Source organism: Chinchilla lanigera, unplaced genomic scaffold (assembly GCF_000276665.1).
Source record: "Chinchilla lanigera isolate Chin_1 unplaced genomic scaffold, ChiLan1.0 scaffold00029, whole genome shotgun sequence".
NCBI classification, from domain to species: domain Eukaryota; kingdom Metazoa; phylum Chordata; class Mammalia; order Rodentia; family Chinchillidae; genus Chinchilla; species Chinchilla lanigera.
This window is the reverse complement of record NW_004955430.1, coordinates 19,007,099-19,030,914: the sequence shown is the minus strand read 5'-3', so window position 1 is coordinate 19,030,914 and position 23,816 is coordinate 19,007,099. Positions and strand designations below refer to the sequence as shown.

The window sequence follows — 23,816 nt, the reverse complement described above, 5'->3', positions numbered from 1 at the left end:
AGACCCTGGAATTGATCCCAAGCACCATGAAAAACATATAGTCATATATATAAAAACTATTTAAAGAGGTATATTTAGAGCTACTCTGTCTGCACCTGGCCTCTTTTAATGTCTTCTGCCTACCTCTTATGGGTCCATTTTTTGTTTTTTGTTTATTCTTCTAGTTTTACTCAGTTCATGTAATAGTCTTATTTCTTCCTCTTTCTTACCGAAAGTTACGTTATGTATACTATTTTGTACCTTGCTTTTTTTTGTACCGATTGAGCACCTCTAGTCTGAAATTCAAAATAGTCTGAAATCAATAACTTTTTGAATACTGATATAATTCTTAATATAATGCTCATGATACTGAATACTGACATACTGCTCAGAAAGTTTCAGATTGTGGATTTTCATATTAAGCATGCTCAACCAATCAAGAATATACAAATACACAAATATTTGAAAAACTTTGAAATCTCAAGACATTTTTAGTCCCAGCTGTTTTGGATAAGGGATATTTGCTCTGTATAACAAAATATCATAGAGACCTGTTCATAAGAAATCATGGAAATATTCCTTGTTCTTTTTTCTACAGCTATGTTGTATTCCGTTTATGGACATGCCATTGTTTATTTTATTCCTGGGCGCTGGTTATTTTTAGGCATTTGTTATTAAAAACTGTGCCACTGTATTCATGTGCCATTTCAGTTTTATACAGATGTATAGGTAGATCTCCAAATATCAGATTGCTGGTTCAAAGGGGCATTCATTTATAATTTAAGTAGATACTGCCCAAATCTCTTCTATATCTTTGAACTGTTTTGGACTCCCACACTGAAGTCTGTATCTCTGCATTTTCATTAATATGGTATGTTGCTAAACTTTCAAATATTTCTCAGTCTGATTGGTATTTTTATCTTGATACATCGTATCTTTTAATGGGATTTTCATACACTGTAATTAGGTTGAGTATTCCTGTTTATCTTTGGTTCAGCATCCTTTTTTCCCATTCTTTTATTTTTAACTGTTTAAGTCGTTCTCTGATTCTTTGGAATTTATCATAGTATATTACGTGATGTTACACATCCAAATTTTTCCTTTTTCCAAATTATTGTCTGCTTGTCCCAATTCATTAAAAAAATTAAGGACTGCCCTTCTCTCTTCCCTTTTTGTTTGTTTTCTTTTGAGACAGGGTCTTACTGTGTAGTCCAGAGAGGCCTTGACCTAGTGATCTTTCTGTGCCTCAGCCTCCTGTGTATTGGGCCTACAGGTGTGTGCCACTATTTCCAGCACATGTGCTCTTTGATTGGTGATGCTGCCTTCACTTTAACTAAATTTTATCTGCATTTGTGCTTGTTTCTGGAATTTATTTTCATTCTATTAATGGACAAATTTTTACATTGTTTTGAGATTTTTTTCAATATCTGATAAGTATATTTTAATATCTGATAAATCTAGACTTTTGTCCTCTCGTATTTTTCTGATTTTTCTTGGCTATCTTTGCATATTTATTTTTCTATGTAAAATTAGCTTTCTATTTCCAGAAATAAAACTTCCTGGTTTAAGAAAACAGTTGTGATAATAGTTAAATTTCTCAATGAACTGAGGGAGAATCAGCATCTTTGACATTGAATCTTTCTGTTCAAGAACATGGTATGTCTCTTCCCTGTTGATTTTTTTGTTTTTCAAGTTGGGTTTTGTATCATTAAGGAATACTTTTTAAATCCCATATTTTAACTTGTATTACAAAGCTACAGTGATATAAACAGCCTGGTACTGGTATAGAAACAGACATGTGGATCAGTAGAGGAAGCAGAAACAAACTCAGACATGAATTCAGCTATTTGATCTTGGACAAAGAGGCCCAAAATATGCACTGGAGGAAAGATACCTTCTTTAATAAATAGTACTGGGAAAATTGGATATCTACATGCAGAAGAGTGAGTCTAGATCCATATATTTCACCATGCACTAAATTAAAATCAAAATGGATCAAAGATCTAAATGTTAAAACAGGAACACTTAATCTGCCAGAATATAAAATAGGTAAAAATCTTGAAAACATAGGTATAGGCAAGGACTTTATGAACCAAATCCCAGTGGCACAAGAAATAATACTGATAATCAAAAAAAGGGATTATATCAAATTGGAAGTCTTCTGTGCGGCAAAGGAAACAACCAGCGGAGTGAAGAGATAATTGAATGGGAATAAAATTTTGCCAGCTATTCCTCAAAGGACTAAGATCTGTAACACATAAAGAAGTAAAAAAAATTAATTCCCTCAAAGTAAAAGACCCAATCAAAAAATTGTTACCTGAAAAGAATTGTTACACTTCTCACAAGTACACGTGGCCAGTGAATACACGAGAAAATGTTCAGCATTGCTGGCCAATAGAGAAATGCAAATTGAAACAATATTGAGGTGCCATCTCATTCCGGAAAGAACGGGTGTCATCAAGAAATCAATGAACAGCAAAAGCTGCCAAGGGTGAAGGGGAAAAATGAACCCTTCTGCATTGTTGATGGGAATGTAAACTAGTAAAACCACTATGGAATGAGTATGGAGAGTCCTCAAAAAACTAAAAGTAGCAGTTTCATTTCACCCAGCTATTACCCCTTCCAGGTATCTTCCCAAAAGAGTTAAAGTCAACAGATTACAGTGACGCAGGCATATCCGGGTTTATAGCAGCACAATTCATAATAGCTAAATCTTGGAAGCCTCCTATATGCCCCTTGACAGATGAATGGATGAAGAAAATGTGGTACAATAGAGTACTACTCTGCCATAAAGAAGGATATATGAGGCATTCATAGATAAATGGATGCATCTCTTGACCATGAGGCAGGGAGGGAAGAGAAAAAGGTTGAAGAAAAGCATTGAAAAAACAGAGCTTTTGAAAATAGGAAGGGGTCTGGGCGTGGTGGCACATGCCTGTAATCCCAGCACTTGGGAGGCTGAGGCAGGAGGATTGTTGTGAGTTCGAGACCAGCCTGGGCTACAAAGTGAGCTCAAGGCCAGCCTGAACTGCATAGGGAGACTCTGTCTCAAAAAGACTGGTGGTGGCGGGGGGATAGGAAAAGGAAGAAGAGTTGGAGGAAGCAGGGAAGTATAGAAGGGAAAAGAGATGAAAAAAAACAATGTGATGTATTATGTGCATGTACAAACTTCCCCACAGTAAATGCAATTATTTTGTATGGCACATATGTACTAATGAATGCCCCCAAGTGTTTGCCTTATCTACAATTTACTTACATCTTGATGAATGTATTTATAAGTATTTGCTCTTCGTTGTTATATTATAAATGAGGTCTTCGTTTCGTTTTCTTGTCTGTTGCATATATATATACACTATATATATGCTCAGTTATATGTATTTTTGTCTTGCTGTTCTTTATTGTATGTAGTTTTTAGTCATATCGCTTGCTATGAGACAGTTTTGTTCCTTCTTTTCCAAATTTTATACATTTAGCATTTTTCTGATTCTGATTGTACTAACTACAATCTGTTACAGTATTAAGAGGAAGTGAGATTTTTACTGCAGTACCAGTGGTGATGACTCAAACCTAAGACTGCATGCTGCCATTGAACTATATACCCAGCCCAGCAGGGAGCTTTAAATGGCACTAGTATCTCTAGTATTTCCTTTATTAAGTAACATACTGATACTCAGGCGAAATCACACATTTTATCATGGTAAATACAATATTTTGTCTTACTGACATTTTTAATATAAGTGGATATGAATTTTATAAATACTTTGCAAATATTATCAGTTATTTTAGTAACTGTTCTTAAATGTGGAACACTGCATTATTGGAGTTAATTCAGCTCGGACGTGCAGGTCTGTCTGCTATTTTAAGTTTTTTGCATTGTTCGTAGGTGATTTCACCTGTAGATTTTTGTGCCATTACATGCTGGTGTCATCATTGTACATGTTTTATAGAAAAGAATTTCTAGTTTCCTTTTCCTGATGTTTAGACAGCTAAATAATGTGCAGTTATTAGGTTACAAAGTTTAGAAAAATCCCTTTGTAATATTTTTTTGAGCTTACATCTTTTGTCATATGGTAGACTTCAACAATTTGCTTATTTCTTTTATGGATATTGGCTTGTATAAAGTTTATTTTTTGTGAGGTCAGTTTTGGTAAATTATATTTTCTGGAATTCGTCTAAGTTTTATGTATCTATTTCCTTCATTTTGTGAAGTTATCTTCTTGCTGTATTTTATTTGTTGATGGGCTAATCATCTATCCTCTATTTCAAACAGTCCTGCTTTTAAAATATATTTCAGATTTCCGTCTTTAAAATCATGATTTTGTTTTTTTTTTTTTTTTTAATCTCATTTCTTCATGTTAGCTGTTCATTTGATTCCTTCTAGTTACCTTTAGGAAAGATTTTTGTTTTTACCTGTTTTGTCTACTTTTTTTTTTTTTTTTTTTTAATTTTTCTTAATATAAATGCTTGTCTTTGGGAATTTTTTTTGTATGATGTTTTAACTTTATCTCATAGTCTGTAAATGCTGACCATGTAACCCAGTATGTATAAATCTGTGCTGCAGCCAGGGCCTTTGACCTCAGGGACCCTCTGGATCTCACATCACTTTGTCTCTCTGTCTCCTTCCCTTCTTTCTTGTGCATGCGCACACACATATTCTGCTGTCCCTGGTTACTTTTGATAACCAGTTGAAAGCTTATTCCTTTGTCTTCATGTGAGGAGAAGATCCTGTATCATGGAAATGGTACTCCTGAATTTTAAATAAAATATAATGGAAAAATTACAAACCAATTTTTTCTTTTTTTTAAGTGAAGTAGTTTCATGAAAGAAAAATAACATCTTTGAAATTAATATGTATGTTTTTCAGTGGTTAGCATGACCAGTATTTTTAAAAATTTGAGTTATATGCTTTTTGGAGGATATGTATGTTCATAATTATTGCTGAATAGTAATTTGAAATGATATGTATGACTATGCTTTACAGTATATTCATGTTAGAGTATAAAATGCAGAAGGCTAGGCATAAATTTGAAATATGAATAAAGACATATTAGATTCACAAGTACAATTTATTTTTAAGAAGTTTACATTAGGAAAAGTTTGTTTTTCCCTCAGAGCACTGATTAGATAGCTAAGTCATACAATAGCTGATGTTCCTTTGAATCAAAGATGCCATCTCAATTTTGTAAAAAGAGAATTCTGAAAGTATGTTTTTATGACATAGGAAAAGAGAAAGATTCCTGTGTTTCCCAATGGATCTGCCACTTCGTCCGGTGAGATTCCTAAGGAGGCTGCTCACCATGCTGGGCCTGAGCTGCAGAGGACGGGACGGTGGGTATCAGTACAGAGATCTTTTTGGTACTAGGGGTCACTATGATAAAAAGGGAACATTCTTTTTCTTTCCTAGAATTTGGAACCTAATCTTGTTTAGTATTTCTATCATGTTTTTAAAAATGTGCATTATAAGGTATGTGATGCTAGGGAAAATGTTTCAGCATTTAAAAATAAATTTTAATAATATGTACCAAACTTAAAATAATGGACTATGTTTTCAGAAATCAGTTAGAGTACTTAGGTTAATTTTCATTGCCTCTCTAGAAGGTTCTTAAAAAGCTGCAGTGTCATTTTACAGTTTTCCATATCAAATTAAGGAGTTATGGGAAAAAAGGGGAGTTACAACATGATTTTTATGTGTTATGCATAGATTTAGAACTGTTAAATAAATATTACGTTATGAGACGCTGTATAATTAGATGGACAACCATGGTATCCCATTAATGAGTTTCAGAAACCTTGTTAGCACATTATGAAGTTAAGTTTTGGAGTAAAGAACAGAAGTATTGCCAGGTATAATCATTTTTAAATATATTTAAAATATCTTGTAGAAGTAGGTAAATGTTATGGTATTTTCATACTCTAGAAAAGCATATGGCTATTGATTTATGTCTACTGTGATCCATGTGGAATTAAAAGAATTTGAACCTTAAATCTTTGATAATACTATGATATTTTACCCAGACACACGACTGGGGATTTTGATGACATGCTTAAAGGTTACTATATATAAGAAAAAATAACTGGCATAGTGAATATAGACTTTGAAAAAGCTCAAATTCACAATGAGTTGACTAATGAACTGTTGTAGTTTGTGTGAATATGAGAGAATAGAACTTCATCCCTATATACACAGTGCTGGTCTCCTTTTAATTACTGTTTCTTTGACCTTCAAATGCAGGTAGTGTTAGTCATTGACAGGCCCCACATTAGACACCTACGGACCTCACAGTTACCCAAGAGGCTCTGTGAGCCATGTGTCAAATAATCAATTATTGATTTGATGATACAGATTCATTTTCTAGATACTCATCGGCATTGGAACCAATTCCCCTTGCTGTGTTTATGTATAGAGTAACTTCCCCTTAGCAATGTATGTTTAGGATTTATATTAACTTTTAAAAATTTACAATGATAAAGCTTGAAGCATCCAAAGCATTTGAAAGCATACAGTTAAATTTTTTGTCTGTTGTCTTACAGTTGATATTGGAATGATTACCTGTTTTTCAAGTCAGGTTTTATTACCTGTTTTTGAATTATCGGTTCAGTCTAGTACCTACTATCCCCAGGCAGTGTTCTAGGCACTGGAGATACGACTGTGAGAAAGAAAAGTCCTTTCCTCTCATGGACTTTATGTCTTCCTGTAATATTTTCAAATTAGATATATCCAAAGATGTGATTTTTAAAAATTGAAGCGGCATGGCTTTGATGTTTTATTACAGTTTTGTAATCTCATTAAAACTTCTTAGTTTTATTGATATATATATGTTTTCCTGCATATATAATAAACTAAAAGTACTGAAATCATTTTAAGGATTTTTATTTTCCTAGGCAGAAATATTCGTACAATTAAAGCACTAATTTTTAAAGGTATTATAATCAGCATTTAATTAACTGCTTGTGCACAGCACACTGCATTGCTTTTATAGGAATTACAGTTGCTTTCTTGATATATTTGATAGTTGCCGTTAAGATTTATAATATAAACAGTAACTAATAGAATTATTATTTAATGCATTTTCATGAATGATTAGGTTTTATTTATTATGTGTTTCTTTGTACATTTGTGTCCAAAGTTACATTTACTCATATATATAAAATCATTTGCCTGCAGTCTTTTCAGTATATACTCCATAAAATAATGTGTATGCCTCTTTTTAACTTAATGAGATCTTTCATCTGTCGTCAGTAGATTAGATTAAATGAATGTGTCATCTGAAATTTACACCATGATTTGAATTGGATTTTAATTTTTGTTGCCAGAACGCTAGGCACCAGCAGTTTTAAGTAGCCCATAGTCTTAGTCTGAACTAGCTAGAGTCCTCTAGGGTACAGTTTGACGGGTTTCATCTCACCTATTTAGGCTTTTTGGTGGTTTGATACTTGACATCAAAAGGAAAGCACCTTTTTTCTTGAGTGACTTCAAGGATGCATTAAGCCTGCAGTGCCTGGCCTCGATTCTTTTCCTATACTGTGCCTGTATGTCTCCTGTTATCACTTTTGGAGGGCTGCTTGGAGAAGCTACAGAAGGCAGAATAGTGAGTACAAAGATTGGTAGTGGCCAGGCTCTCAGCTCTTCAGAGGCAAGTGTCTGTGTGCATTTGTCTCACTATTCCTACTTTTATTTGAAGAGTCTACCCAAACCTGTCCCAAACCAGACTTCCCCCAAGGTAATTGCTGTGGAAAACATGGGGAAGCCATTTGAACAGGAGAAGATGCACAGTTGAGGTAAAACAAGAAAGGAAATAAAAGTTTATCCTGCCTTGCTGGATGGAATGGTTTTATACATTGAGTAAAAGGCTTGCATTGTCTTCTGGGAGGGGGTGGATTCTGGGGGAAACCAATGGAACTGCTCCTGGGGGTGGGTCGTGGGTGGGGGAATTTACCTTGACCCTGTAAGGTATCGCAGGGTTAGCCAGTGGTATGATTAACATTAACTCGGCTCTGGTGGGTAGGGCTAGACTAGATATATGGAAGAATAGACCTTAATTGTAGAGATGCTAGATTTTTGAAGTACAAAATTTTCTGTTTTGTTTACATTAAATCTGTGTAAAAGTAGCCAAAGGTTTTATTTGGAAAATATAATTGAAAGTTGCCTGCATCTTTTAATATGACTAGAAAGAAAGTTTAGTTTTTCGGTATTTGAAACTACTGTGTTAGGAACTGTGGTTCTTTGTAAAATCTTGAGTTTTTTTTTTTTTTTTTTTTTTAGAGGGGGCCTGTATTTTTTAGTGGCTTTTAATTCAGATGATTTATAATTCTTAAGTATATTGTAATTAATATTTAACTATTAAATTTGAAAATTGGAAAATTTGTATTTTTCTAGATAAAGGGTAAAAATTAGTCAAAATTGGTGATGATATTTATTCAATTAAGGTATTATGTGCTCTGAACATGAAATAAAGCTGACAACTGAAATTTTCTTTCAACTCTTGATATTTGATTACTTAGATTATTTTGATGTTATTTTTTAACCATTGTATCACGTGTGCATATTCTTAGTAAGTTGCTTTATTTGCTGTCACAAATTGTACTTGTAACTCTCCTGGTTGCTGTGGAAATGTGTTCTGTTACCATCATGGAAATAACTGCTGCTTTGCTCATGGACTGTCACTGCCTGCCCGTCTTCTGCTGCTGCTCACACTGTGTGCATGGGTAGAGCGTGGTGTGGTAGGAGCTGGAGGAGGACAGAGAGATGCAGGAAGAATGTGTGTCTCTGTCCTCAGTTACCCTGCCTTCAGAGAAAGGGGTCACGTACACACAGTTCCTGTGCCACCATACACTGGGATACAGGAGTGAGGTAAAGGCAGCGCGCGGGGGCTAAGGACTGAAGGAGAGACAGCAGGAATGTTATGGAGGAAAATAACGCGAGATGTTTGTGTCCAGGTGCCTTGTTAGAATTTCAAGTAGAAATGGATATATTGGGAGGCACAGTTTCAGAGTTGTACAGTGATAAGGAAAAATAAACCTTAGAAATCACTCAATTATGGATGAGGGTTGAAACTGAAATAGATGAGGTAAACAAGGGAGGTCACTTAGGAGTGAGAACTTGTGGAAAGGTGGGGGGTGGAACGAAGAGGAAGATATCCCAGTCGGTCAGGTTCAGTGACCGTCAGACCCCGAGAAGCTGAGTGAGGGTGGCATAATTCTGCAAGAACCGCAGCAGTTTTGAGAAGGAAGTTAGTGACTTAGTACGGTAGCAGGTAGTGAGCTCTGTGTGAGGGGAAGTGAGCGGAGGCAGATAAAATGGAAAGGTAGAGCGGAAACGTGTAAATTTGAAATGAAATGGGGAAGGCGTTGGAATGGGGCTATTATTTCTTTAGGGAAAGAGGTTTCAGTTTGTGAACAAACATAGTTAAAAACTAGATCTTTGGGTAAGGGAAAGTTTTATTTCTATAAGTAGGCTGTAGAGGTGAGATGAAAGGACAGGTTTCATCTGTCAGTATCTGCTCTCTAACCCGAGGGGAGATTCATCGTATGCCCCTCTGTGCTTGTTAACACTAGGGGGAGGTCCCCTCCTCTTTTTTTTTGCTTCCTTTCTCTGGATATCATTTACATATTTTTTAAAATTTTAACTTAAGTACAGCCTCCATCTCTTCTTAAACAGCATATTCTACTAAAACTAAGGATTCCTTGGTGGCTTACCTGTGTCTTGTAGCACGAACTTACTTTCCTACAGGCAGGAAAACAGATTCTCCCCATATTGTGAACAAACGTATGATTGATAGGGATGCTTTTTGTGGATTACTCCTGTTTTTGTCTTAATAGTTGATTTGTACTTTTATTGTCTGCTGTTGTTTTGTGATGCTGATTTTGAAAGATGCTGTTACAATTCTTAAGAAGAATGGCTACCATGTATTATTTTCCATTTGCAAAACTGTGTTTGTTAAGTGTTTTCATAAACACTCAAGTTCTCCTACGTTGTTACCCCTCTTAGACTGAGACAGCTTGTGGGCTGGAGCAGTCATGGTCAGCACCCAGTGTTAGCCAGTCTCCCACTCCATGTCTGGTTCTGACGCCTCGCTCTTCTACTGCTATTGTGCTGCCTGTGGTTTCAGGAGTTTTTTATTTTTTTATTTTTTGCCAACTGCTTTCTCTTGCCTTCACCAGTGACGGGCTTTTCCTTTCTGGGTAGTACATTCCAAGTGTTGATGTTTGTGACTAGTAAACTGTTCCTTTCTGATCCATCCTTTTGTATAGTGGCATGGCATAGCACTACCCTTTACTACTTCATAACCTCATGTTGTACTAGGTTTGCTTTAAAATTTCCCTGAGCCTTTCATTTTCTCATTTCACCTTTCTCTCCCTCTTTTATTCCCCCCAGCTTTAATGATAAAATACTTCCTCATTTATGATTGCTGTGAATTTTTAGATGTTTTTCATACATTTTGTTTATGTTAAGTACTTCATTTTTTGATAGAAATTAATTAAGCATATCAGATAAATTGCTTTAACATATGTGAAAAATTGCTCTTGAAAAAGATAGGATCAGCTGGATGTGGTGGAGCATGCCTGTAATCCCAGCACTTGGGAGGCGGAGGCAAGAGGAGGATCACTGTGAGTTCGAGGCCAGCCTGGGCTACATAGTGAGCTCAAGGCCAGCCTGTACTACCTAGTGAGACCCTACCTCGAGAAAAACAAGAAAAAAAAAAAAAAGCAGAAAAAGAAAAAAAGATAGGATCACATGTTAACTTACTCTTTGTTCAAAGATATTTTTTTTTGCAGCATCATTTGAGTATTTACAAACTATTCAAAGCATACAGAAATGTTAAAAATAATGCATAACCTTTTTTACTTGCCACAGACTTAAAAAGTAAAATATCTCTAGGTAAAGTTGAAACCCTGTCTGTATGTGTTTTTCCTGTATACTTTTTGCACCTTGTGTCTCCCAGTAATTCGTTTTGAATTAAGAGCAATTGCAGAAAGTTTCACTTAAATATGCAGAAAGAAAACAGTTTTTTTCGTATTTAAATTGTTTTTATAATTTTCTATGTTTAAAATTGACTCTTGTTTGCTTTATACCCCTTGGTTAGTATTTTTATGTTGTAGATACCTAACGTATTATGTAGTAGGTTAGAGAGATGTTTATGATGCATTGCTTCTATCCATTTCTTTTTTCCTTGAACAGAGTGCAATAGAGTCTCTCTTTGGAGCATCGTTAACTGGGATTGCCTATTCATTGTTTGCTGGGCAACCTCTAACAATACTGGGGAGCACAGGTCCAGTTTTAGTGTTTGAAAAAATTTTATTTAAATTCTGCAGGTAAGTTATAATTCTCCGCTCATCACATGTTTGCATATATGTATAACTGTATACAGTATTCTTTATTAATTTAGTGTTCATTTTATATATGTTACAGTTGGTGTGATCTGATTAGTGTATGTATTTTCAATATTTGGGGGCAATTATTGTTGATCCTGCGAGCATCCTACCAAGGCCCCCACCACCATGTCTATCTCAGTAACTTGGAAATACATAGTGTAAAATTAATGGATTTGAGTAGTGATAAGCAAATTACTCAAAAAGTGAAAGTTCTTTGTACTAGTAACAAGTTGTTTATCTCAACTATTTGTAGGTAGAATGTTGGTCTTATACGGGAGTTTAGAAAGAGTTGGATCTCAAAGGCTCAAATGGACTGGGGCAGTCAGTTCTGTTCAACAGATAGGACTGGGGAGTGAAGCGGTCAGAACAAAGTGTCAGTTTCCACTGTCTCCGTTGTTTATAGTATAGAAAATAAATCCTGGGTTCTATAGCTAGTAGACTTGGAATTTTACATGACCAGCCCTGTTCCTTTCCTCACAAAAATGTATTTGAATATTTTAGACTGAAACAACTTGATGGTATTTACATCCTTCCCTGTCCTTGTTCTCACTCTGTACTCACGGAATAAGCTGATACCGAACCCACTCTGTCTTACCACATGGGTTAATAGAGAATGAGGTGACCTGAGGTGTGGAGCCTGTTAGTAATTTCCTATTTGAAATTTAACATTAGATATCACTTTACTGTGGTGGTAATGGTGGGAGGGAAGTGGTGGTGTAATGGCAAGATACTGGAGCAGGGCGTCTTTTACCATATTAACATAATTCTTCTGGATCTTCAGGAGAATGAGGTGCAGTTGTTCTTTTATCTGTCATTTGCTCCTCCTATATTTCTAATGTGAGGTCTAATGATTTTGAAATATTTATCTAGAAGATTTTCACTGTAAGTCTTTTACATTAGTATAACCAACTAGTCATCAATTGAAGGAGAAAAATACATGGAGCTTAATTTAGTCACTGTTTTATCATTCTGTAATTCATCTTTTTTAGGAATTATATGTTTTCATGTTTTTGTTGCTTGATACAAGTAATTTTAGGTATAAGTACTGTTGTACATACATGTATTGATCATGTCCACACTTTTATTTCTAAACAGAGATTATGGCCTTTCCTATCTGTCTTTAAGAACCAGCATTGGTCTGTGGACTGCTTTTTTGTGCATTGTTTTGGTTGCAACAGATGCAAGCAGCCTTGTGTGTTACATCACTCGATTTACAGAGGAGGCTTTTGCAGCTCTCATTTGCATCATATTCATCTATGAAGCTTTGGAGAAGCTTTTTCACTTAGGAGAAGTGTACGCGTTTAATATGCACAATGATTTAGATAAACTGACCAGCTACTCGTAAGTACTTCCATTTCTCTCTAATATTAAAATATATTTTTGCCAGTGTCAGAGCTTAAGAAAATGGAGTTTTTGTAAGTGTGGTTTTTGCTGTGTCTACCTCCAAATACCCAGTCAGCCATAAAGTAGTTGACATATTTGTTTCCCATGAGGTTTTACTTCAGTGGATATAAATATAGTTGATCAAGTTCATTCATTTTTGCTCACTGAGGTAACTTATGTGTGTTGAATCTTGCGTTGAGATTGGATTGGCCAATTTAAATTTGACTGACAGTTACCCTACCATAAATTAGTATTAGGCAGTTATATTGGGTCTTAAACTTTTTGACCAAATCTGAGGCATGTAGTAGGATGTAGGATATATTTGTTATATTTATATATTCGTTATAATATTTTACATCTTCACTGAGTTTCTGAAGTTTGTTAATACTCAGTATCTTTTTAGTAGAATTTTACTGTATTATTATGTTTATGGACTATTTTCTTTGAAAGAAACATGAAATGAAAATGATTTTGAACTCTAGAGTAAAATAGAATTTGAAGAGGCATGTACAGTAGTTATGAAACATTAGTAGATACAATCAATAAAAAGTAAAATTATCCAAGAAAATGCCTATACCTGGTGACTTTAGCAGGTGTGCTTGGTGTAAATGTGGTATTCCATTTGATTGACTTACAGAAATATGGTCATCAAAAAACAAACAGGTGCCAACCTTTCTCCTCTATCCACCTAAGCCCCTGCACCCTCTATTCTTCCCTTTGTCCTTTTTTCTCCCCCTGCTGCCTTTCTTCCCCTTTCTTGCATACCTTCATCGTTGATGGACAAGTAGGGATGGGAATGAAAATTCCTATATGACCTGGACTTATTTGAAAACATCAAAGACACTTTGATGTTAAATCTATAGTCATCCTTTATGTATACTTCACTTTTTCTTTTTTGGCTACTCTCTTTCCTCCCTTTGTCTTTTTAACCTTTTTGCACCATGGCTTTTATTGTTAGTGACAGCCTGTTAGAACAGTGTTTCTTTTTGGTTAACTGAGTTTTCCATGTTAATTGCATTCATTCACTTAACATTTTATGAGCGCCTGCAGACATTGTGTTTACAGTTGCCTAATTCATATTTTAGTGTTAACGCCATAGCCCCTTTCCTCTGTGCAGAAAATCAATCCTTAGAGGTTGAAACTTGTAGATCAAAGGGCTGATACATGATAGAGCCTGAGTGGGCTCTAAATCCTGTTTCTTGCCTTTTCTCAAATAGTTCATAATCTAATGAGAGTATTTATTTTTTTTACATTTATTTTTAGATTTGTATTTTGAGGTTTGTTTATTTGTATTTCTAACTTTTTTAGGCAGTGGAAATAGTTCTAGATAGGAGCTGAACTCTGATTTTATCAGTCTCCTAATCCTATCCTGATGAAAAACTATTTATTTCAGTAAGAATGTGGTATGTACACACTGTGGAGTACCCCTTTCCCATTATGAACGGTAAACTTGAGTCATTTGTGGGAGCATAGATGTACCTGGAGACCATAATGTTAAGTGAGCTAATCAGACACACAAGCTTAAATATCACATGGTTTCTCCTATATGAGGGGCCCAAATTATAAATAAAGAGCAAAATAAGAGGGAGATAATAGGAAGTAGGGAGGTAGATCTTCCTCAAGTAGGAAGGGGATCAAGAGACGGAGAGAGGATGATGTGAAGGGAGGGAAAGCGGATGAACAAAAGAATGAAGATGTGTTATATACATGTCCCAACTCCACACAGAGAGTGTAAGCAGACACTATAAATGTATACTGATTTTAAAAAATGAGTCTTGCGCCAGGGTTGTAGCTCAGCAGCACAGTGCCTGCCTGGCAAGCGTGAGACCCTGAGTTCAATTCTTGGTACCAAAAAAGAAAACAGTAAAAGAAAGAATCTTAAGGTCAATGAAGATTGAATAACAGTAGCAGGGCTTAATTAATAGGGCTTAATATTAATTAATAGCAGGGCTTAATGAATAGTACTGTAACTTTTATTGGAAATATGTGCATGTTGAGAGCAGGAGGAGACGGTAGTAACTACTATGGAGTATGAGGAGAGAGGTAAGGGGAGTAATCTTACCTAAAAACATGGTAGTGTCATCTGAAATTCTTTAAAAGAAATTTTTAAATATGTTAACAAATTTGATTAAGTAAACATTTTATCATTATTTGTATTGGTTCTATTTATAGCACCCAAATTTTATTTTGTTGTTTTTGATATGCTTTTCCTTCCTAGTCCCCATGCTTTGCAACATGGAAAAAAGTTTAAACTAAAAGCTACCACCTTATTTATGCAAATGATTTAGTAAACATGAACGTAAAATTCAGGACCCCTAAAACTTTCTACTACTCTTAATTTCTCAGATGTGTATGTATCGCACCTCCTGATCCTAGCAATGAAACCCTAGCACTGTGGAAGAACAAGAATTTAACCTCACATGGTATTTCTTGGAGAAATCTCTCTGTTTCTGTAAGTATATTATGAAATAAAGATTTTTTGTCACTATTATGTTAATCTGTTTCTTTAGCTTTTTCTCATTATATTTAAATTTTCTTCTATATGAATGGATTTGTAGCATGTTTTCAGAATATAGTGTTTTAACCATATAGTTTCTGCTTTTGTGTGGGGAAGTGCTCATCCACTAAAAAGTACAGGCTGAAAGGAATGAAGCTGGTAAGAGATAAAAACGGACTATATTTTCCTTCTAGGACAGAAATATGCAAAGATGTGAGTATAGTTGTGAACCTTGTCTAACTCTTAGGAGGCTAGTCTGATTCAAGTACTAAGAGAACAAACAGGAATGAAAAATGGCGAAAACATGTTATGAGCACCTGTCATATGCTGAAGGCTGTTGCAGGTATTCTGTAATATTGGGAAATGCTGTCCTAGGTGTAGAATAGCCATGATATAACACTTACGTATTCATAAGCAAGACAAGGTTGGGAAGTAGGAATAAATGTGTAAAGCTGTGTCAGCACTCAGAATTAAAACTAACATTCCCTGAGTTTCTGTGGGTTTTCAAAACTTTTAAAAATACCTTTTAAGTACTATAGGTCATTCCTTTCTTGCTAAAGGGAATGACCACTAATCATATAATTTCCATCTGAAATTTTATCCCACTTTTAACATAAAGCTATGCTGTCCAATCTGATATCCATTAGTATATATATTTAAATTAACTAATAAAATTAATGAAAAGTATACTTTTTCAGTGAATAGTCAGATTACCAAGTGTCCAGCTACCTCATGTGGCCACTAGCTTCTGTACTGAACAGTGCAGAAATATATCATTCTGTCACAGAAAGTCCTCTTGTATGGTGTGGACTTAAAGCAGTAACAGTCAGTAGTCAACTTAAATTCATCCTCTCCTATTTATATTTAAAGTCATTTTTAAATGGTAGAGGTCTAGTTAACTAAGGTACTTGAAAGTGATTTGTAAAAGAGCATTTTTCATGATAAATAAGATGCGGAGGTATTTTCAATGTGTTTGATATCCAAGAGCCTGTGTTAGGTGATTGTTTTTGTAGCTTTTAATTCCATGATCCATGGATTATACGAGGTTTACCATTCTCAGCACATGAAAGTTGAAAACTAGTGGAAATTTTCAATCTTTTAGTAATCTGAAAGGGTTTTTGTTTTGTTATTTATTCAAATGAGATACATTTTTAAGAATATAAGTGAGGAAAAGAAGGTCTTTAGAGTCCTGTGCTTTTTGTTAATGTCTGGTTGCCTTTCAGGTGCTTTTTCTTTCAAAAGGAAAATCAACTCAGTAAACTTTTGTAATTCCTTATGCAAAAATTTGTTCATATCATTGATTTTACTAATAAAAATATTATTTTATTGGCCACTTTATTAGTCCCTAAACATGATGTATTTAATTCCAAGGTCTTGAGTCACATCAGGAGAGCTACTCACAGTTTTTACTACTGACTCCAGTTTAGTATTATAACCGTCTCCTTGTCATCATCATAAAAGGACATAGTAGCTATGGACCACTCTTTGCTACTTTTGTTTTAAACCACCTGTTCAGGGGCTGGGGATTTAGCTCAGAGGCAAAAGCGCCTGCCTGGCAAGCCGAAGGTCGTGAGTTGGGTTCCCAGTACCGGAGAAAAAATAAGACAAAAAAGAAAAAAGAATAGCTGATAAAGATTTTGGGGCTGGGGATTTAGCTCAGCGGCAAAAAGCGCCTGCCTGGCAAGCGCAAGGTCGTGAGTTCAGTTCCCGGTACCGGAGAAAAACCAAAAAAATAAAAAAAAAAAAATAAACCACCTGTTCAGAAGTAAAGGAATGATGGTAAAATTGTGGACTAGCAAGAATGGAAAGGGAGCATTTCATAGTTCAGTAGTCGTCCTGAGCTGTTCACTAGGGAAGCATATAATTGCAAAAGAGGAGAAACTTGGGGAAGTCCTGTGATTTCGGTGATTTATATGGACAAATAAACATTGCTGACCTTAAGATGTGTCTTGTAGTTAATAATATATTGTAGTTGGCTTGAGAGTGTCCTTTCTAAGTGGATATATAGTTTGAGTGAGTGAGATTCATTAATACTTTACTGAATATTTGAAAATTCCTTCCATCTCCTTTTTCCTCTTTTTTTTCCAGGAATGTAAAAGCTTTCATGGTGTATTTGTAGGATCAGCTTGTGGTCACCATGGACCTTATATCCCAGATGTGCTCTTTTGGTGTGTCATCTTATTTTTCACAACCTTTTTTCTGTCTTCATTCCTCAAGCAGTTCAAGACCAAGCGTTACTTTCCTACCAAGGTAACTGGGGTGGAACTTTGGTATTCTCGTAATATTCATGTTTTTAATCTTTCAATTTTTTGGTTTATTTTGAAACAGTATTATTATTTAAGTGTAATACTTTATGCCAGATAGTAATGAAGCAATTATTTATAGTGAAAAACATATCGTGTCTGAGCTCATCATAGAAATACCATGGTACAATGAAATAAAGGTAGGTCAGTTGTGAATTGTTTCTTTGGGGAAAGAATTAGATATAAATGTATGTCACTGATTATACTAGAGTGGTTTAAAATCCCTTTCATCCTTTTTAGTGGGATTTTATCTTGAAGGATGACTTATTTAGAAGGGACACAGTGTTTTCGTGTTTATATTAACATACTCCCTTTAACATAGGTGCGATCGACAATCAGTGACTTTGCTGTGTTTCTCACAATAGTAATAATGGTTGCAATTGACTACCTTGTAGGAGTTCCGTCTCCTAAACTTCATGTTCCTGAAAAATTTGAGGTAAGGATTAAAATAAGTGGCTGTTTCTTACTTGAGAGTATCAAACTCCTTTAAATTGAGATGCTGCCCTCTGAGTACTTACCACCCCTGTGAAGATTTAGGAGTTGTTTAAAAAATAGACTCTCCTTTTGTAGCTGGAGTTTCTGTTTCTTCTCAGTGCCTCTTAGTATTACATGACTAACTGGACTTCTAGATGTACTTTCCCAGGGAAAAGAAACATTCTTTATTCCTTTACAAATTTTCTACCAGGACAGTTTTTCTGACAGTAATCAGAGATCTCCATGTAACATTTTCTAGCAGAATCACCAGAAAATCAGATATGTTCTATAAGAAAAATGATATTTAATGAAAACCTCCATTTGAATCTTCCCTTTTATTGGCAGATTTCTTTTCAGCTGTACCTTGAACATGAGTTGTACCTGTGTGGATCCATTTACATGCTCCTTAAGGAGATTTGTTATAATTTGGAAATAAAAAACTGTCTAGTCTAGAAATGTTGAAAAAGTTAAGAAAAAGTTAGGTAGGTCATGAATGCTTAAAATACAGATATATTTATAGAGACATAACGGTCTATTTTTAACCGTGTAACAGTTTAGCCTGGGGGTCACTCGGAGTGAACTTTCGTACTAACTATTCCTGAGTATCTCTTGGGCAGGTGTCATTCATCCAGTAGATTGCTGTATTAAATAAATTTGAATCTTTTTTTTTTTTTTTTTTGGTTTTTTTTTGGTTTTTCTCTGGTACCGGGAACCGAACTCTCGACCTTGCGCTTGCCAGGCAGGCGCTTTTGCCGCTGAGCTAAATCCCCAGCCCCTGTATTAAATAAATTTGATAAAATTGTTTTTATATTTCCTGTTACGTTACAAAATTTAATGAAAAAAATTAATTTTTGATCATCCTGTATTAAATAATTGGACAGGTAAGTGGCTGATAACTATAAAATATACAGGAATCTATTGTAAAAAATTAAGTTACCAAAATATGCGCAGATACGGTGCCAATTGCGGTGGGGAAACTAAACAAATGAAAGACATGCTATTAAGTCACAGCTGTTTAAAGCTAACTGTAGTGCCTAGTGTACTACTGTAATGGTTTCATAGCTACTGTACCTCCTGTTGCTATTTGCAGTGAGCTGAAGCGCTGCAGGCTTTCGTTTGTCACCTTGAGCCCTCCTCCTCTCCCTGTGTGCATGTTACTCTCCGGTAGACTATGTGCCATGTGAAGAAGTGATCCCTGCTGGTTGTTACTGTTTCTCATTGTGTGTAATGTACATATAACCTACAGAATATGTGTTCACATTACTGTGAAGGCTACAGAATACTATTTGTAGTTAAGTTTTTGGAAAGCCAAAAGTTACAACTTGGATTTTCAAGTATAAGTGGGGTCAGTGACCCCAACCTCTCCCTTCTACATTGTTCAAGAGTCGAATACATATTTTTTCTGGTCTGCCTTTGTTTTCTTTCATTCACTTCTGTTTATGATTATACGGTAAATAAAAGAGCGCATTTTATGTCATGTTACTGATTATATTTATCTTTACATTTAGTAATTTATGTGAATTTTTTTAGAAATAGATTTCTTAAAAGGAACTAAGGAGTATAAGGTTGTTCCAATCTGTTTTATCTTTAATTGGCATAAAAAGTATCATCATTGAAACCAGTGGTCTCCAAAGTAGGATACACGGATTAAAAATGACCCATCAACATATTTATAAACTATGTGTATTTTAATACAAAATAAAACTTTAGAATATTTACTCTATTGATAACCAAGGTAATATATAAAGTATAGATCATTTGAGTTTATAATTTTAATTTTATTATTTTTATTTTTTTGTCACTAAGGGTTTACAATAAAACGAGTTTGGAGACTTCTGTTTAAAACCACAGACCAGTGATGGCAAACCTTTTAGAGCTTTCAGTGATATAAACAGCTCACTGCAGCACACATGCCATAGGTTCGCCACCTCTACCATAGACATTGCACCCCAGAGATTTGGAGTCATTAAGAAATGACTTGTATTTACTTTCACTTATAAGAACATATGAATAGGAGAATGGTAATTTTAATAGTGGTTTAAAATATTGATGTATCTGCTGTAATCCTAGTCCAAGTATCTTACTGGTTTTCTTAAATATATGCTTATTATTTGTTTATTGATGCAACTTTCAGAGCAGACTAATTTTAGGATGCATAAAATATAATTGGGGAACCAAATTATGGAACACAAAAATAAATACATTGTATAAATGAAATATTTTTATTCTTATACATTGTCAAATGTGGAGCAGTTTTAATATATATTTGTGAGAAGGTGGGAGTACTTGAACTTTGAAAGTATTCCTCTTTTGTGCTAACATTCAGTATCTTAAACAATTATAGGTAAGTATGTGAGTATAGGTAATAAAAACATAGGTTTACTTTGAAATACATTTACTATTCTGCAAAAGTACTTTCTTGTGATCTTTTAAAATTTTTGGCTATAAAAGTAAGTTTTATGTTACAGCATCAAAGTCTATTAGTATCTGATAAGGTACCAGATTTTTGTCAGTTACTTTGGGAAAATAATGTCCTCATAGCTACTTTCTATTTAATACCAACCCTGGCAAGATCACTAGTATCTAGGATCTCTAAAGCAGTTTAATTTAAAAGTTGATCTGGTGTGTGGATTATGAAGTGCAACGGACCATGTTGAATGACACTCTGATTCAGTCTTGCTCCTGCATAACAAAACTCCTAGAAATGTAGTCGCCGAACGACAGCTTTTATTTGTTGGTGATTTTGTGCCAATTGGGAGTGGGACTAGCTGGCTTTTTCGATCTTGTGAGACCTTCATATGGCTGTGTGACATCTAGTAGCTTCTTGGAATACTATGGCTTCATCCACATTTCTGGGGACTCAGCTCAGATGATTGAAGTAGCTGGGGTGGTACTGGTTTCCTTCCCCGTCCTTCCTCACCATATTACGTTATGTCCATTGTATTATGTTCCCAAGAAAGCTTATCTAGGCTTACTCAATAGCATAATCTTCTCACGATTCCAGAAGCTATAGGATTTCTTGAGGTCAGCACTTGGAAGCCACACAATGTCACTTTGGCTCTATTCTATGGATTAAAGTTATAAGGTTATTCCAGGTTCAATGGAGAAGGGAAGCACCCGCAAAGAGTGCCTAAGTCAGGTGATAGGAGGCATGCTGTCTTTGCGGATAATTCAGCTAGATTTAATTGAGTTCTTATAGTCTCACTCTATGCTGTGGAAATTTAGTGCAATAGAAGAATAAAACTTAAATTTTTTTCTTTATTTTTTAACAGCCTACTGATCCAAATAGGGGCTGGATCATAAGCCCATTGGGAGATAATCCTTGGTGGACCTTACTGATAGCTGCTATTCCAGCTCTGCTTTGTACCATTCTCATCTTCATGGATCAGCAGATTACAGCTGTAATCATAAACAGAAAGGAACACAAATTGAAGGTAATTTTTAAATTTTGTGTCAAACATTGTGATTTCTTCAGAGCTTGAGTTTTCATAATTGGAATAAAAGATGTAAGGTGAAAATCAGTTTCTTCCCTTTTTATAATTAACATAGAATTTTGCCCTGGTTAGTCTTGGAAATATTTGTGTTCATTTTACTTTTCAGAAAGGGGCTGGCTATCACCTTGACTTGCTGATGGTTGGTGTCATGTTGGGAGTTTGCTCTGTCATGGGACTTCCATGGTTTGTGGCTGCAACGGTGTTGTCAATAAGTCATGTCAACAGCTTAAAAGTTGAATCTGAGTGCTCTGCTCCAGGGGAACAACCCAAGTTTTTGGGAATTCGTGAACAGCGGGTTACAGGACTAATGATTTTTATTCTAATGGGCCTCTCTGTGTTCATGACATCAGTACTAAAGGTAAAAATCTTTTCATTGCAGTGCTTTAAAATCTCATTTATCATAGCATTTATATTTACTTGCATGAAAATTAAACATTAAAATTAACTTAAAGATCTAAAATCATTTTTATTTTACTCTGTAGTTCAGGCTGGCCTTAAACTCACTGTGTAGCCCAGGCTGACCTCAAACTCATGGCAACCTTCCTGCCCCAGCCTCCCAATTACTGGGACCACAAGTGTGCATCACCATACCTGGCTAGATTTTAAAAATATATTTCCTTTTCTTCATAAGTTACTTCTTTATTTTCCCAAAGTTCTTAGAAAAGCATCTAGGTCAGTTTGGTGTGGTGCGGTAGGTATAGTTTTCCTTCGTGTTGTTGAGTCTTTTTTTCCCTTACAGGCCTCTCATTTTGGTCAGAGAGATGATTGTGGTTTTGAGAAAATTGAGGGGCCTGTGAATAGCCAGGCTTTACTTTAGAGTGCCTTGGTGTGTCTTAGATAGGTGGTTTAGGATTTCCATAACTTTGAGAGTAGTAAGGCCTTTATTTTAGAGGTGGAGTTCAATTATAGTATTTAGTAAATACTACTGTACGGTGTTGGCCTTATAGGAGGTATTGACCATAATTGTAATTCCTAATGTCTTGTCAGTGATTTTTAGTGTTGCAAGTGCTTTTTTGACTTTTTTTTTTATAATAATGTAATTGTCATAGCTGTCTGCTATAGAAACTCAAGCATGAAAATGTTTTTTTGTTTAAAAAGTGAACTAGGTTTTTAAACAAAGTAATCTGACGGCAGTTCCTATTCTTTTAGCCATTGAATATACTCCCCTTTTGGGAAGGAACATGTAGAAGATGAACAGTTTTTCAAGGAGTTTATGGTTCTTAGCATTTTTTTAGGTATAGAAATATTAATTGATTGAACCTTCCTCAGTAAAGACTTTTTAATTCTGTCACTAAATTTATATTTCTGTGTACTTGTTACTGTGTTTTAGTAGCATATTGAGTAATATTGTGTCTAGTAGTATTGTTTTAATATTAATTGTGGTAATTTTACTTACAGTTTATTCCGATGCCTGTTCTGTATGGTGTTTTCCTTTATATGGGAGTTTCCTCATTAAAAGGAATCCAGGCAAGTCTTAAATGTTTAATGGTTTTGTAGAAAAACTTAAAATTACTTTAAATACGTGGAAATTGTTTTTATGATGGTAGTGACTTTTTCTCCACCCTTGAAGGACAGTGTTTTCTCTAAACTAGTAACTGGAGATCCATATTGCCAAGTAATTGTTGCTAACTGTGCCTCCCCTCTAAGAATTGAGATTGTGAGCTGATGTGGCCCTCACCTACTTTTAACTAAAGCCAACAACAAAAACCCCTCTAACTCTCAGGACAGAGTGTCACAGTATGAGGCAGATCAAAAGAAGTGGAAAGGGAGAAAAGTGCTACTTGTAACGCATAGAACACCAATTTCAGTACTTTTTTTCACCAGAGTTTAAAGTCAGTTTATCAAAAACTTCAAAAAGAAGATGTTAGTTTAACAATGGTATTGCCTTTAGTTTGTATGGCACAATATGATTTAGAAGGCTTAGGACATAATTTTTTTCTGGGATGCTCAAAATGGTGGTTGAGAAAGAGGAAAGAAACCTTAATTTTGTAAACCAGGAAACAGGTAGAGGGGCTTCCAAAGGTTATTAGGTAAGTAAACAATGGGGCAAGGCCAGAACCCAATTATTTCACTACTCTGTCTTATCTTCTGCTGCTTCCTGAAAAGATCCTGGTGAAACTAAGATTAGTACAGATATTAGTGGGAAATGTTTGGGTCAGCACAGGCAGGCTCTCTTGACCTCTTTTTCTCAGGAAAGGATGTTGTCTACAGCTGCCAGCTGGTGTCCTGGTGGCTGCAGGATTTTTTGAAGGCAGCTTTTTTTTTAAGTTTAGCCCAGGATCTCTGCTCTTTATTAGTCAAGGAATGTTCTCA

General features: G+C 35.2%; 1 protein-coding gene across 1 annotated transcript in view; it reads left to right on the top strand.

Annotated features, from left to right (window-relative positions):
* Nucleotides 1–23,816, top strand: part of Slc4a7 (solute carrier family 4, sodium bicarbonate cotransporter, member 7) — a gene marked incomplete at its 5' end in the record, with an annotated part of 67,976 nt that overhangs the window by 28,676 nt on the left and 15,484 nt on the right. Inside the window, 10 exon segments of the mRNA XM_013515625.1 lie at nt 5,201–5,307; nt 7,394–7,568; nt 11,159–11,292; nt 12,448–12,693; nt 15,082–15,187; nt 17,321–17,482; nt 17,858–17,971; nt 21,282–21,443; nt 21,610–21,861; nt 22,902–22,970. Of these exon segments, the coding sequence (XP_013371079.1) occupies nt 5,201–5,307; nt 7,394–7,568; nt 11,159–11,292; nt 12,448–12,693; nt 15,082–15,187; nt 17,321–17,482; nt 17,858–17,971; nt 21,282–21,443; nt 21,610–21,861; nt 22,902–22,970 (1,527 nt within the window).